The 15,058-nt window shown below is 39.9% G+C and overlaps 1 protein-coding gene across 3 annotated transcripts in view; it reads right to left on the minus strand.

The window, feature by feature from the left end:
• The window catches only part of FBXL20 (F-box and leucine rich repeat protein 20), a 66,174-nt gene that overhangs the window by 20,701 nt on the left and 30,415 nt on the right, over positions 1-15,058 (minus strand). For 2 of the 3 annotated variants that reach the window (XM_014590693.1, XM_006155882.1), the window contains 3 exons: positions 10,384-10,479; positions 7,366-7,492; positions 5,399-5,473 (listed from right to left, as the gene is read on the minus strand). In XM_014590693.1, coding sequence (XP_014446179.1) covers positions 5,399-5,473; positions 7,366-7,492; positions 10,384-10,479 — 298 coding nt within the window. The remainder of the gene's footprint in view (positions 1-5,398; positions 5,474-7,365; positions 7,493-10,383; positions 10,480-15,058) is intronic. The other variant, XM_014590694.1, reaches the window with a different exon arrangement.

The following is a 15,058-nucleotide window of genomic DNA, read 5'->3' on the forward strand; positions in this document are numbered from 1 at the left end:
GTCAAAAAACACAAAAAAAAAAAAAAAAAAAAAGGCGGGATAGGGGAAGAAAAAAGCTGAAGGGGTATCAGGTATCATCCATGTTCTAGGTCCCTGAATAGCTTCACTAGATTACTTGGGTAAAATTCAGGAGTTTAGAGTATGCACAGAAGTCAATCAACAAGTCAAAATGCTAAATATATACACTAACTGAAAGTAATTTAAAGGGTACATAATGCTTGTCATCTTCTAGATCAGTGGTTATTGACACAAAGAAAGAGCATCCCTTAGTAGGATGGACACCCTGCAACCCTTTTGCCTCCATCTTGCCATATTGTCAGGATTTTGGGCCTGGTGTTTTTCAAGCTGCCAGGGCTGAGCCAAACCATAGCTGGCCATGCTGGACCTAGTTCCCTTAACCACTAGGCTATAGGGCCAGTCCATACTGGTTATAAAGTGTTGACTGTAATTTTAAATACATAAGTTTGTGAAATTTTTCTAGCACTTTTAAAAATAATTTTTAAATAATTACTGGAACCAGCAGTTGGCGGAATGTCTATGTTGCTAGACTTTCATGTAGTTGACCATGATTTGAGTCCCGGACCTGGTGGCTTAAAGTCACGCTGGGCGCGTGTGTGTGCGTGCCTAAGATCCCAAGAGGAGAAGGGATTGCGGCGTGGCCATCCCCCTGGAGGGTGATTTCTCACTTTCTGTCTCTCTGTCTTTCTGGTGAGTGCACGTGCCCTATAGCATAAACCTCTAAAATAATAATAATAATAATAATAATAATAATTTTATTGGGGCTGGCAGGTGGTGTGTGGTGGTAAAGGGTGATGGACTTCAATGTGGCTGCACAGTTCGAGTCCCAGACCTGGCGGCTTGTTTTCTAACCCTCTCTCTCCCCTTCCTCCCTCTCTGGTCAAATTAAAGTAAGTAAAATGAATAAATAAAGATACATAAATAAAGTAAATTATTTTATTTAACTTCACTTGTTCATTCATTTATTAACTTATTTTAGTTTAAAATAAATAAAATGAATAAAATACATTATTTTAACTTTATTTATTTATTCATTCATTTATTTACTTATTTATTTTAATTTGACCAGAGAGGGACAGAGTGAGAGAAAGAGAGTGAGAATGCAAGCTGCCAGGCCCAGGACTCGAACTGCAGTCAGCCACGTGGGAGTTCAGTGTTCTTAACCACCAGCCACTTGCCAGCCCCTATTTTTTTTTAAATTATAAAAAATGCCAGCTTGGGGGACCAGCAGTTAGCATAATGGCTATGTCACTGGACTCCCATATAGTTGACTGCGGCTCGAGTCCCGGACTTGATGGCTTAAAACTCATGCCAGGCGCCTGTGCATGTGTGCCCAAGATCCTGAGAGGAGAATGGAGGAGAAAGGATTGCGGTGTGGCCATCCCCCCTGGGGGGGTGATTTCTCGCTTTCTGTCTGGTTAGCGTACATGCCCTATAGCAAAAGCCTCCCCCCCCCGCCAAAAAATAAACAAACAAAAAAAACTCCGCTTGCTTTCTCACTTTCCCTCTCTCCCTTTCTCTGTGTCTCTCTCTGGTCAAATTAAAATAAATGAATGGATAAATAAAATTTTAAAAAGAATTATTTTATTTAACTTTATTTATGTATTTATGTATTTATTTATTTTTAATTTGCCCAGAAAGGGACAGAGTGCATACTCGCATGCATGCACACACACAAGAGAGAGAGGGAGAGGGAGAGAGAAAGTGAGAAAGCAAGTTGCCAGGTCTGAACTTGAGCCATGGTCGGTCATGTGGGAGTCTGGCGCCCTTAACCACCATGCCACCTGCCAGCTCCTGTGAGTAATTTAAAAAGTAGACAATTCTGGGGGCCAGCCAGTGGCATAGTGGTTAAGATGGCTGGATTCCACATGACCAACTGCATAGTTAAAGTTCTGGACACAGCAGTGTGAAAAATACACTGGGTACACATATACCTATGTGCCCAAAATCCCAAAAGAAGAAGTGGAGAATGGATTACAATGTGAACATAAGGAATGTTTTCTCATTATCTCCAGTGAACACGTGCACCCCCTGGCAAAATTTTTTTTTAAAAAATGAAGAACAATAAAGTACACAGTTTTCTTAGGTAGAAAGAGGTAGGACAAGCCAGTGGCATGGTGGTTGAGGTGGCTGGATCCCACAGAGTGGACTGTGCAGTTTGAGTCCAAGACTCAGAAGCTTCAGAAAAATGCCAGGTGCATGGGGGTGTGTATGCCCAAAATCCCAAGAGCAGAACGGAGAAGGGATTATGGCATGGCCATCCCCACTGGAGAGTGCTTTCTTACTTTCTCTCTCCCTCCTTGTCTGTGTCTCTCCAGCAAGCGCAAACTCCCTATAGCAAAACAGGAAAGATGGAAGGAAGGAAGCGACAGACGGAGGGGAGGAGGAAGAGGAAGAGGAAGGAAGGAAGGAAAGAAGAAGAAAGACATGGAGTTACAGTAAGCTCATCTGTAATTCTTCATAAGCTTCCCTCCCACTTATCTATGTCAAAACCCCTAAGAGAATGAGTACTGTTAAGCAAGTAAAGAGTATATCTACAGTGTCCTTAGGGTTGTAGGAGGAAAACTGCTAGTCTTGATGAATGAAACTCATACAATAATATTACTGAAATAAATGCTTAAGTCAAAGGATTTGTGGGAAAGAATGCTTACTAAGCAAGTCTGCAAGTTCAAAGTCACCAGTTCAGGACAATGTGCACCTATGTACTTGAGAGCTTCATCTTCTAGCTAGAAAGATTACAAAAAGAGAAAACAAAATTTAAGAGTACATTCTAAACATCATACAATAGAATGTATCAGCAATACATTCTCAATAGAGCCAACCAATTTTCATAGCAACAATGAACAATAATCATACTAAGTACATTATTAGTCTGGTTATTGATATTTTTATATTTTCCCCACATCAAATTCACTATCATCCCATCAAGGAAAACACAAAAAAGAAGTAGTCTAGTGTTTACAAATCTGATTTCTGATAAGTAAAATATATCTAACAGTATTTTGCTGAGAGATTATGAAACTAAAATAATTTTCACACTTCTATACCACCTATAAAGTTTTCCCAAAACAAACTTTTGGGAGAAAGAGCTGAGAAAGGAACTCAGTGTTTATCTGTGCTAGAAGATCACTGCCATGCTTACAGTGCTATGAACAGATGGCGGTAACTGATTATAATGATGCATTCGAATCAATATTTTCTAGGGTTCCATAAATAACCAGAAGCTCAAGCTGCTGTTTTATGGCAGTCACACACCCAAAACCCTGTTTCAACCAATGGAGCTCCTACCTCATGGTAATAAAATAAGGGCATTTATTTATTTATTTATTTGGTTATCAGGAAAGTCATGACTCATTTTTGTATAGAAAAATATGATGATCTAATAATTTTAGGTTTTTGCCATAGGGAATGTGAACTTGCCAGAGAGAGACAGAGAAGGAAAGTGAGAAATCAACCCCCAGAGGGGATGGCCATACCACAATCCCTTCTCCATTCTCCTCTCAGGACTTTGGACACATATGCATACAGGTCCAGCATGATTTTCAAGCCGCTGGGTCCTGGACTCGAACCACAGTCAGCTATGTGGGAGTCCAGCACCTTAACTAAACCACCTGCTGGCCTCAAAATAAGGGCTTTTTCCTCCTTTAGTTTTTTGTCATAAGGCATGTACACTAGCCAGAGACAATGGGAAAGTGAGAAATCACTCATAGGGGGGATGGCCACACAACAATCCCTTCTCTTTTATCTCCTGGGACTTGATTTTCAGGTCTGGGACTCGAACTGTGGTTGGCTATGTGGGAGTCCAGTGTCTTAACCACTACACCATCTGATGCAAGCTGCCAGGCCCAGGACTCGAACTGCAGTCAGCCACGTGGGAGTTCAGTGTTCTTAACCACCAGCCACTTGCCAGCCCCTATTTTTTTTTAAATTATAAAAAATGCCAGCTTGGGGGACCAGCAGTTAGCATAATGGCTATGTCACTGGACTCCCATATAGTTGACTGCGGCTCGAGTCCCGGACTTGATGGCTTAAAACTCATGCCAGGCGCCTGTGCATGTGTGCCCAAGATCCTGAGAGGAGAATGGAGGAGAAAGGATTGCGGTGTGGCCATCCCCCCTGGGGGGGTGATTTCTCGCTTTCTGTCTGGTTAGCGTACATGCCCTATAGCAAAAGCCTCCCCCCCCCGCCAAAAAATAAACAAACAAAAAAAACTCCGCTTGCTTTCTCACTTTCCCTCTCTCCCTTTCTCTGTGTCTCTCTCTGGTCAAATTAAAATAAATGAATGGATAAATAAAATTTTAAAAAGAATTATTTTATTTAACTTTATTTATGTATTTATGTATTTATTTATTTTTAATTTGCCCAGAAAGGGACAGAGTGCATACTCGCATGCATGCACACACACAAGAGAGAGAGGGAGAGGGAGAGAGAAAGTGAGAAAGCAAGTTGCCAGGTCTGAACTTGAGCCATGGTCGGTCATGTGGGAGTCTGGCGCCCTTAACCACCATGCCACCTGCCAGCTCCTGTGAGTAATTTAAAAAGTAGACAATTCTGGGGGCCAGCCAGTGGCATAGTGGTTAAGATGGCTGGATTCCACATGACCAACTGCATAGTTAAAGTTCTGGACACAGCAGTGTGAAAAATACACTGGGTACACATATACCTATGTGCCCAAAATCCCAAAAGAAGAAGTGGAGAATGGATTACAATGTGAACATAAGGAATGTTTTCTCATTATCTCCAGTGAACACGTGCACCCCCTGGCAAAATTTTTTTTTAAAAAATGAAGAACAATAAAGTACACAGTTTTCTTAGGTAGAAAGAGGTAGGACAAGCCAGTGGCATGGTGGTTGAGGTGGCTGGATCCCACAGAGTGGACTGTGCAGTTTGAGTCCAAGACTCAGAAGCTTCAGAAAAATGCCAGGTGCATGGGGGTGTGTATGCCCAAAATCCCAAGAGCAGAACGGAGAAGGGATTATGGCATGGCCATCCCCACTGGAGAGTGCTTTCTTACTTTCTCTCTCCCTCCTTGTCTGTGTCTCTCCAGCAAGCGCAAACTCCCTATAGCAAAACAGGAAAGATGGAAGGAAGGAAGCGACAGACGGAGGGGAGGAGGAAGAGGAAGAGGAAGGAAGGAAGGAAAGAAGAAGAAAGACATGGAGTTACAGTAAGCTCATCTGTAATTCTTCATAAGCTTCCCTCCCACTTATCTATGTCAAAACCCCTAAGAGAATGAGTACTGTTAAGCAAGTAAAGAGTATATCTACAGTGTCCTTAGGGTTGTAGGAGGAAAACTGCTAGTCTTGATGAATGAAACTCATACAATAATATTACTGAAATAAATGCTTAAGTCAAAGGATTTGTGGGAAAGAATGCTTACTAAGCAAGTCTGCAAGTTCAAAGTCACCAGTTCAGGACAATGTGCACCTATGTACTTGAGAGCTTCATCTTCTAGCTAGAAAGATTACAAAAAGAGAAAACAAAATTTAAGAGTACATTCTAAACATCATACAATAGAATGTATCAGCAATACATTCTCAATAGAGCCAACCAATTTTCATAGCAACAATGAACAATAATCATACTAAGTACATTATTAGTCTGGTTATTGATATTTTTATATTTTCCCCACATCAAATTCACTATCATCCCATCAAGGAAAACACAAAAAAGAAGTAGTCTAGTGTTTACAAATCTGATTTCTGATAAGTAAAATATATCTAACAGTATTTTGCTGAGAGATTATGAAACTAAAATAATTTTCACACTTCTATACCACCTATAAAGTTTTCCCAAAACAAACTTTTGGGAGAAAGAGCTGAGAAAGGAACTCAGTGTTTATCTGTGCTAGAAGATCACTGCCATGCTTACAGTGCTATGAACAGATGGCGGTAACTGATTATAATGATGCATTCGAATCAATATTTTCTAGGGTTCCATAAATAACCAGAAGCTCAAGCTGCTGTTTTATGGCAGTCACACACCCAAAACCCTGTTTCAACCAATGGAGCTCCTACCTCATGGTAATAAAATAAGGGCATTTATTTATTTATTTATTTGGTTATCAGGAAAGTCATGACTCATTTTTGTATAGAAAAATATGATGATCTAATAATTTTAGGTTTTTGCCATAGGGAATGTGAACTTGCCAGAGAGAGACAGAGAAGGAAAGTGAGAAATCAACCCCCAGAGGGGATGGCCATACCACAATCCCTTCTCCATTCTCCTCTCAGGACTTTGGACACATATGCATACAGGTCCAGCATGATTTTCAAGCCGCTGGGTCCTGGACTCGAACCACAGTCAGCTATGTGGGAGTCCAGCACCTTAACTAAACCACCTGCTGGCCTCAAAATAAGGGCTTTTTCCTCCTTTAGTTTTTTGTCATAAGGCATGTACACTAGCCAGAGACAATGGGAAAGTGAGAAATCACTCATAGGGGGGATGGCCACACAACAATCCCTTCTCTTTTATCTCCTGGGACTTGATTTTCAGGTCTGGGACTCGAACTGTGGTTGGCTATGTGGGAGTCCAGTGTCTTAACCACTACACCATCTGCTTGCCCCAGTAAGGGCATTTTTAATGGAATCCATGATATGGTGTTAGTAACTAATAAGATAGGGAGCTTAGCATCAATTTGTCAGTCACATTTAAATCCACTCTTAATCATTTTGTTCTAGGTTCTATCAATTCCTCTTTGCACTTTAAAATACTGAAATAAGTAGTTTTTACTTATAAAATATGTAGGATTTGTAATGTGACTGGTAAAAAATGAGCATGAACACTATAAAATGCAGGTTGCTGGCACATTTAAGAAAAACTCCTGATGATGACACAAGCGAAAATAGCTGAGACTGGGGCCAGCAGGTGGGATGGTGGTAGGGTGCTGGGACTCCCACATGGCTGGCTGGTTTAGGTCCTGGACCTGGCAGCTAGCTTTCTCATTTTCTTACTTTCCCTCTCTCTCTGTTTCTTTGGTCAAATTAAAAAAAAAAAATTTAAAATTACTGAGACTGCCTTCTTTGTCCAGTTTAAAGAATCAGGCAGTGACAACAATGGCAAGTTTTCTCTTCAGTACAGATTAAATCACATGAAACCCTTCTTGGCTATGGCAAATCCTCAGTATCTTACCTCTCTTCACCTTGCCTCTCTCTTCACTAAATTTCTCTTCGGTCAAATATTAATTCCTCTCCTTTTATTTTATGGAAAATACCTTAATTTTTTTGGTAAGCATGTGTGCACAATGACACATACAACTAACATTTCCCTCAACACAGAGATCTTGGGGCTGCCTACAAACAGCTTATGGTTCCTCTGACTTGCAGAAGCACTATGTGGACTCATTACCTGTGTGCAGCCTTTTAAGAATAAGGCCTTGAGACCCCCACAGCCTCTCACTAGTGCTTGAATGCCATCCTTGGTTACTTGGTCACACCAGGAAATGTTCAACTGCTCCAACAGTGGACATCCCTCACTTAGGATAAAACAAAACAAGATAAATATTTCACTATATCCAATTCTAAAGACACCAAAGTCTTACTTAATTGGCTGTTTAGGCAAGGAATAAATACAGTCCCATTCTCTCCTATAAGAATACACATATTTACTCAACATTGACTTAGAATACAGGTTTTTGCATAGCAAAACAAACAACACTGATTTATCAATGTTTGTGGTATTTACATGGGGCTGTATCACTAGCAGCATCATCTCAAATCTAGCTTAACCAAAAAGCACAATATTGCTTTTCAGATAAAGAAAGAAGGAGAGGGCACCCCTTCCTGGACAACGGTCACACTGCCATGCCTTCTGTTCCACTCCTCCTTTTAGGATTTTGGGCATGCACGCATATTACCCAAGTGTGCATTTCAAGCTGACAGGTCTAGGACTTGAACCACATGTTTGGTCATGTGGGATCCAGCTTCCTTAACCATTAGGCCACAGGCTAAGCCAAACCCATATTCTCTACCAAGTAATTCTACTAGTATCAAAATAGTAATGAATACTTTTAAAATTTTTATTTAAAAAAATTACAAAGGCTTGTAAATTTCCTTATCTAGGATAGGCTGAATTTAGGATAGGCTGAATTTAGGATATTTTGTGTTCATTTTCTGCCTTCTATCAAAATGTTAGCTTCAATTGATCCCTCTGTCTTATCAGTAGTTTAATTTTATGTTTGGACATAGAATCCCAAGCTTTCTATGATCAAGTTCCTTCTTCAACATTAACAATTTGATTTGTCAGGCAAGTCATGTTAGGAAGCTTTACTGAACCTTAGTTCAAGAGCAGTCATGCCATGTTCTCCCAAAACTGATATACTCACTCATATCATAGCACTTAATTGTACCTCAATATGATACATGTTAGCAGTTTTTTTCTAGACTGAATAGCTTAAGGACATCAACATCCTAGTTACACGTCACAGTTGTTTCATTGTACCTGGCACCTGACAATTTTAAAGATTTTTTTTAATCTATAAAATGTCCTATCTTCTTCATTTCAAATAAATGAGATTATTTATGTGAAAATACTTTATAAATGACAAATACTGTCATATTTATTATCTTAATTGGCAAAAAGTCTGATATATATAAATGCTCAATATTCCTAAGGAAGGAGTAAAAGGAGCCACATTTTTGGATTCCTTATACTGTACTTAACCAAATCTGTGTTTCTTTTTATTTTTTTTGGAGAAGTTTTTAGTATAGGGCATGTGCACTCGCCAGAAGGACAGACAAAGAGACACAGAAAGTGAGAAATCACCCCCCAGAGGGGATGGCTATGCTGCAATCCCTTCTCCATTCTCCTCTCGGGATTTTGGGCATACACACACATTTGCCCGGCATGAGTTTAAGCCACCAAGTCCAGGACCCGAACCACAGTCGACTACGTGGGAGTCCAGCGACATAGCCATTACGCTAACTGCTGGTTCCCAGTAATTACTTTTTTTTAAATTTGTCAGATGGTGTGTGCGCTAACTAGAGTTGGAAGGATAGGGAAGCCAGGAAGCACCCCCGTAGCGCATAGTCATGCTGCAATCCCTTCTCCATTTCTCTATCCTTCAAGACTTTGTGCACACATATGCACCCAGCATGTGGCCAAAACTCGAATCACATGGACAGCCATAAGGGATCTAGCTGCCTTAACCACCAAGCCACAGGTTGACCCAGGACGGTAAATATTTACAGAAGGCTGAATGAAGTTTACAAAGAGAATAGGCATTTTATTCTCCCTTTAAGAGATACCTTTTGTATCATACTTTCCTCCATTCTCCTTCAGGGACCTAGGGGATGCACATGTGCCCAGCATGAGTTTCAAGCTATTAGGTCTGGAACTCGAACCATGGTCAGTCATGTAGGAGACCAGCAATGTAACTGCTATGCCATTTGCTGTTTTGTTTATTTTTCTAAAGGTTTTTGCTATAGGGTGTGTGTGCTCGCCTGAAAGACAGAGACAGAGAAATAGAAAGCGAAAAATCACCCCGCCTCCTGGGGGGATGGCCATGCCACAATCCACTCTCCTCTTGGGATCCTGGCCATGCACGCACATGTGCCCAATGTGAATTTAAGTTACTGGGTCCAGGACTCGAACCACGGTTGACCACATGGGAATCCAGTGACATAGCCATTATGCCAACTGCTGGTCCTCTCATGTATTTTTTTTTTTTTTTGAGAGGTTTTTGCTACAGGGCGCCTGCACTTGCTAGAAAGACAGAGAGAGACAGAGACAGAAAGTGAGAAATCACCCCTCGGGGGGACGGCCACGCCATAATCCCTTCCTCTCTATTCTCCTCTTGGGATATTGGACACGTGCACACATGCGCCCGGCATGAGTTTAAGCCACCAGGTCCAGGACTCAAATCGCGGTTGACTACATGGGAGTCCAGTGACATAGCCATTATGCCAACTGCTGGTCCCCCCTCTGTAATTTTAATGAATTCGGTTGAATCACCTGAAGCTATCATTTTTAGAACAAAAAATTATCAAGTATTGGCACAACTTTATGTGGTTCAGCCTAGTATTACCTTTTTAATCCTAATTAATAATGCTATAAGATATAAGAAAAAGCTCAGCCGGATTATGTTTACTTAAGAATCTGCAAAAAATCTGACTCCAGAACCCTGTTTTAATCACTAAGCTATAATATGTGACAGTGGCTTTTCTTTTTTGAAAACAAGCCTTCAAAATATCTAATCACTCATGTATAAACTGTACTATTCTGATCTGAAATTCTACTCATCCCAAGTCATTTCACTTGAATATGTCCATAAAGCATAGATGCCTTCAATTTCTACTTTATACCAGTTATTTTTATAAAGTATGTATTTGTTCTGATTACTGGACATGCTTATTACAAGAAATTTACCTCAGCGCTTTTAGAGACATGTTTGTTATTGATGTACAGGAAGCCAAGTCAAGGTGCCTGAGCTTGGAACAGAACTTGCTAAGGCTAGCACATGTACTGAAAAATGGAAAAAGGAGAAAGTAATGAACAAGCAAAATAACACATCCTTAGTATATCATATACCATTCTTACTAAATATATGTATATACATAAAAACTGTAAAATTTCCATACCAGCCCCCCCCCCAAAAAAAAGCAGTTATAAATTCAGTATCTTTCACATTGAGGAAGACGTGGCTACCAAGAGAAAGCAGGATATAAAAGTCTTTTTGTAAACTAATCTCAAGAGAAAAAAGGTTGTGCTGTGTATGAGAATCTGCAGGAGGGGAGGATAGTGTTTGAGTCATATCTGGAAATGGTAACAGGCATTAACAACTTACTACTTATGTGGGTTCTAAGAAATCTATGTACATTTTGCAAATCTAGAACAACAGAAAGCTACTCATCTGCTAGCATGTAGTTAAACATGAAGACTGAATGCTCTGCCTCTGATCTTTTACCTAAAAATATGCTCAAGATTACATGGCAGTAATGAAAGAATTGGGAGCGTGGCAAGGTTTACCAAACAAGGACTAGTATTGGGCTGAAACAAATAAGATACGTAGTATTGCCACTTTCTTTTTCTTTATTTTTTTGAGAGGTTTTGGCTATAGGGTGTGCATGCTTGCTGGAGAGACAGAGTCAGGGAGACAGAAAAGTGAGAAATCATTCCCCAGGGGGAAGGCCACACACCATAATCCCTTCTCCATTTCCTCTTCAGGACTTTGGGCATTCATGCACGCGGCATGAAGTCTCAAGCCACTGAATCTGGAACTTGAACTATGGTTGGCCACATGGGAGTCCAGTGCCTTAACCACTATGCTATCTGCTGGTCCAACCATCCACTTTCCTTTAAGAATTTTTGTTTTATTTTTAGAGAAAGGTCTTGCTATTTTGCCCAGGCTGACCTAGAACTCTATCCTCTTGCCTCAGCCTCCCAAGTAGCTGGGATTATAAGCACGTACCACCATGCCTGGCCTTTATGAATTTTTTTTTAAAACTTATTTATTTCATTTCATTTCTTCTTCTTCTTCAGAGGTACCATCAACCGGGCAGCTTGTTTCCCTGAAAGCCAGAACCCCAAGAGAAAGCAGAGCAGGATATAGAAGTCTTTTTGTAACCTAATCTCAAAAGTGATAATCCAATGTCTTTTATAGTATTCTATTGTTAGAAATGAGTCACCAGATCCAGCTAACTCTCAAGGGAAAATGATTATACAAGCAGGTAGGGATAACCTGGGGACCATTTTGGAGGCTGCCTATCATACTGAAATGACTAAATGCTTATTGTCCTTTATTCCAGCAATCAAGTAGTTTCTATAGAGTACATGGGCTACAAAGTCCAAAGTATTTACTTATTTGGCCTGATGTAGTAAGAGTTTACTGACTTTTTTTTTGGAGAGGTTTTTCACTATAGGGCGCGTGTGCTCGCCAGACAGAGAGAGACAGAGAGACAGAAAGCAAGAAATCACCCCCCATGGGGGATGGTCACGCTGCAATCCCTTCTCCTCCATTCTCCTCTCGGGATCTTGGGCACGCACACACACACACACCCAGCGTGAGTTTTAAGCCACCGGGTCCGGGATGTGAACCGTGGTCGACTACGTGGGAGTCCAGCGACATAGCCATTACGCTAACTGCTGGTTCCCCTGACTCTTGTTTTACTTTACCATGTATTTTATTACTGGGTTATTACATGAATTGATTTTCAGATATTAAATAGACCTTGTATTTCTGGGGTAAGTCCCACCTGGTTATGATCTAAAACCCTTATATACGCTATTAGAATTAGTCTACTAAAATTTTGTTAATTATTTTTATTATTTTATTTTATTATTTTTATTATTTCTGTTCCTGAGATATATCTCAGACATATAACAAAAACAGTTAGCAAATCTGATCTGTTGATTTCCTTTTATTGTGTTACTTGGTATCAGGGTAATACTGGCCTCACAGAATGAGTCAGGAAATGCCTTCTCCTTTATTCTTTTTTTTTTTTTTAAAGAATTATTTAGTTTTAATTTTATTTATTCATTTACTTATTTTATTTTGACCAGAGAGAGACACAGAGAGAGAGAAAGTGAGAAAGCAAGCCACCAGGTCCAGGACTTGAACCATGGTCAGCCATGTGGGAATGTCCAGCACCTTAACCACCACGCCACCTGCTGGTCCCCTCCTCCTCTATTTTCTCAATAAATTTGTTGAAGATTAATGCTATTTCTTCTTTAAATATTTGATGAAATTCACCAGTGAAACCATCTGGGCCTGGGTTTTTCTCTGCAGGATGATTTTAAATTACTCACTGAACTTGCTTGTCATAGGTGTGTTCAGGTTGTTTTATTTTTCTAGAGACAAACTTGATAATTTATGCCTTCCCAGGAATGTGTTCAATTCATCTAAGTTGTTTAATTTGTTAATACATAGTCAGCATATTCTGTTATAATCCTTTTAATCTCTGTCCGTTTGTTTAGTGTTTAGTCCTCTTTCATTTCTAATTTTGGTGATTTGTTTCTTCTTTCTTAATAGTCTAAATTATTTAATTTTGATGATTTTTTTCAAGAACTAACTTTTGGTTTCATTGATTTTATTACTCTTTGTCTATTTCCCATTTCACTGATGCACTCTAATCTTCCAGTTTATTTGCTCTTTTTTATTCTAACTTCTTAACATTTAATCTTATGTTACTGATTTGAGACCTTTCTTTTCTGATGTGGGCATTCAGAGCTACATCACTGCTTCAGCTACATATTGTACATCTTTCTTTTTCTGAATTTGCTATAGGGCATGTGCACTTGCTAGCAGGCAGGGGGGAAAGAAAGAGAGAGAATGCACTCCCAGGGGAGATGGTCACACAGCATTCCCTTCTTCACTCTCTTCTAGGGATTTTAGACACATATGCTTACTGTGATTTTTCAGGCAGCTGGGTCCAGAATCTGAACCAAGCAGCCAGCCATGTGGGATCCAGATGCTATAACCTCCATGCCACCTGCTGGTCCCCACTATCTATTTCAGAATGTTCTCATAAAACACAGAAACTTTGCTCCAAGGGAACCAGCAGTTAGCGTAATGGCTATGGCGCTGGACTCCCACATAGTCGACCGCGGTTCACGTCCCGGACCCAGTGGCTTAAAACTCACGCCAGGCACGTGTGCGTGCGTGCCCAAGATCCCGAGAGGAGAATGGAGGAGAAGGGATTGCAGCGTGACCATCCCCCCCCGGGGGGTGATTTCTCGCCTTTCTGTCTCTCTGTCTGTCTCTGTCTGGCAAGCGCACGTGCCCTATAGTCAAAAACCTCTCCAAAAAAAAAAAGAAACTTTGCTCCAATAACACTTTTTCCTTCACCTTCCTTTGTGCTATTATTTTTACTTTTAAATATACTTTATATATAATCAAATATATTTCGTATATTACTTCTATGTTTTATAAACTCAATAATATAGCATTATAATTATTGCTTTATACAATTCTGTATCTTTTTTTTTTTTTTTAAGAGAGGTTTTTGCTATAGGGTGTATGCACTTGCAGGAAAATGTGAGGGACAGAGAGACAGAAAGCGAGAAATCACCCTCCAGGGGAATGGCCAGGCTACAATCCCTTCTCCTTCATTTTCTTCTCAGGATCTTTGGCATGCATGCACACACAACCGGCATGAGTTTAAGCCACCAGGTCCAGAACTAGAACCATGATCGAATATGTGGAAGTCCAGCAACATAAGTATTACACCATCTGCTGGTCCCCAATTCTGTATTTTTTTTTTTTTGAATAATTATTTAATTAAATTAATTAATTTAATTTGACTAGAGAGAGACAGAATGAGAGAGAGGGGGAAAGTGAGAAAGCCAGCCACCAGGTCCTAGACTGGAACCGTAATCAGCCATGTGGGAGTCCAGCACCCTTAACCACCACGCCATCTGCTGGCCCCTCCCCCATCACCTTAACTTTATCATTCCATTGCCTCCACTGATCCTGATGAGAAATCACTTATTAATCTTGTACATTTTGACTTGTTTTCCTCTAGCTCTCAAATTTTTCTGTTTCTAGCTCTCAAAAGTGTGTCTAATTTATGGACATTTTTACGTTTAGGTATTCGTTGAGCTTCTTCGATCTTTGATGTTTTCATCAAATCTGAGAAGTTTTCAGCTATTATTTAATTTATTTTTCTGCCCCTTTCTTTCTGTTCTTTGGGATTTCCATTATGGGTGCATCCCATATGTTTCTGAGATCCTGTCCAGTTTTCTTTTATCTTTTATTTTTCTGTTCTTCAAACTGGATAATCCCTACAGGTTTATCCTCTCTACTATCTCTAATCTGCTAATGACACTACTGGTGGATTTTTCAATTGTATTTCCAAATTTGGAATGTCCATTTGGCTTGTTTTGTATAATCTGTATTGATAGTCTCTATTTAACAAGTTGTTGTCATTATACTTTAGTTTTTTTTTTTTTATCTGGTTTCCTTTAGTTCTTCAAATATATCTATAATAGCTGCTCTGAAATCGTTATCTGCTAAGTCTACCATCTACCCTTTCCTTATCTAGAGTTTTTATTGAGTATCATTTTCCTTACCATGGGTCACACTTTTATGTTTCTTTGCATGACA

Source organism: Tupaia chinensis, unplaced genomic scaffold (assembly GCF_000334495.1).
Source record: "Tupaia chinensis unplaced genomic scaffold, TupChi_1.0 Scaffold000477_1, whole genome shotgun sequence".
NCBI classification, from domain to species: domain Eukaryota; kingdom Metazoa; phylum Chordata; class Mammalia; order Scandentia; family Tupaiidae; genus Tupaia; species Tupaia belangeri.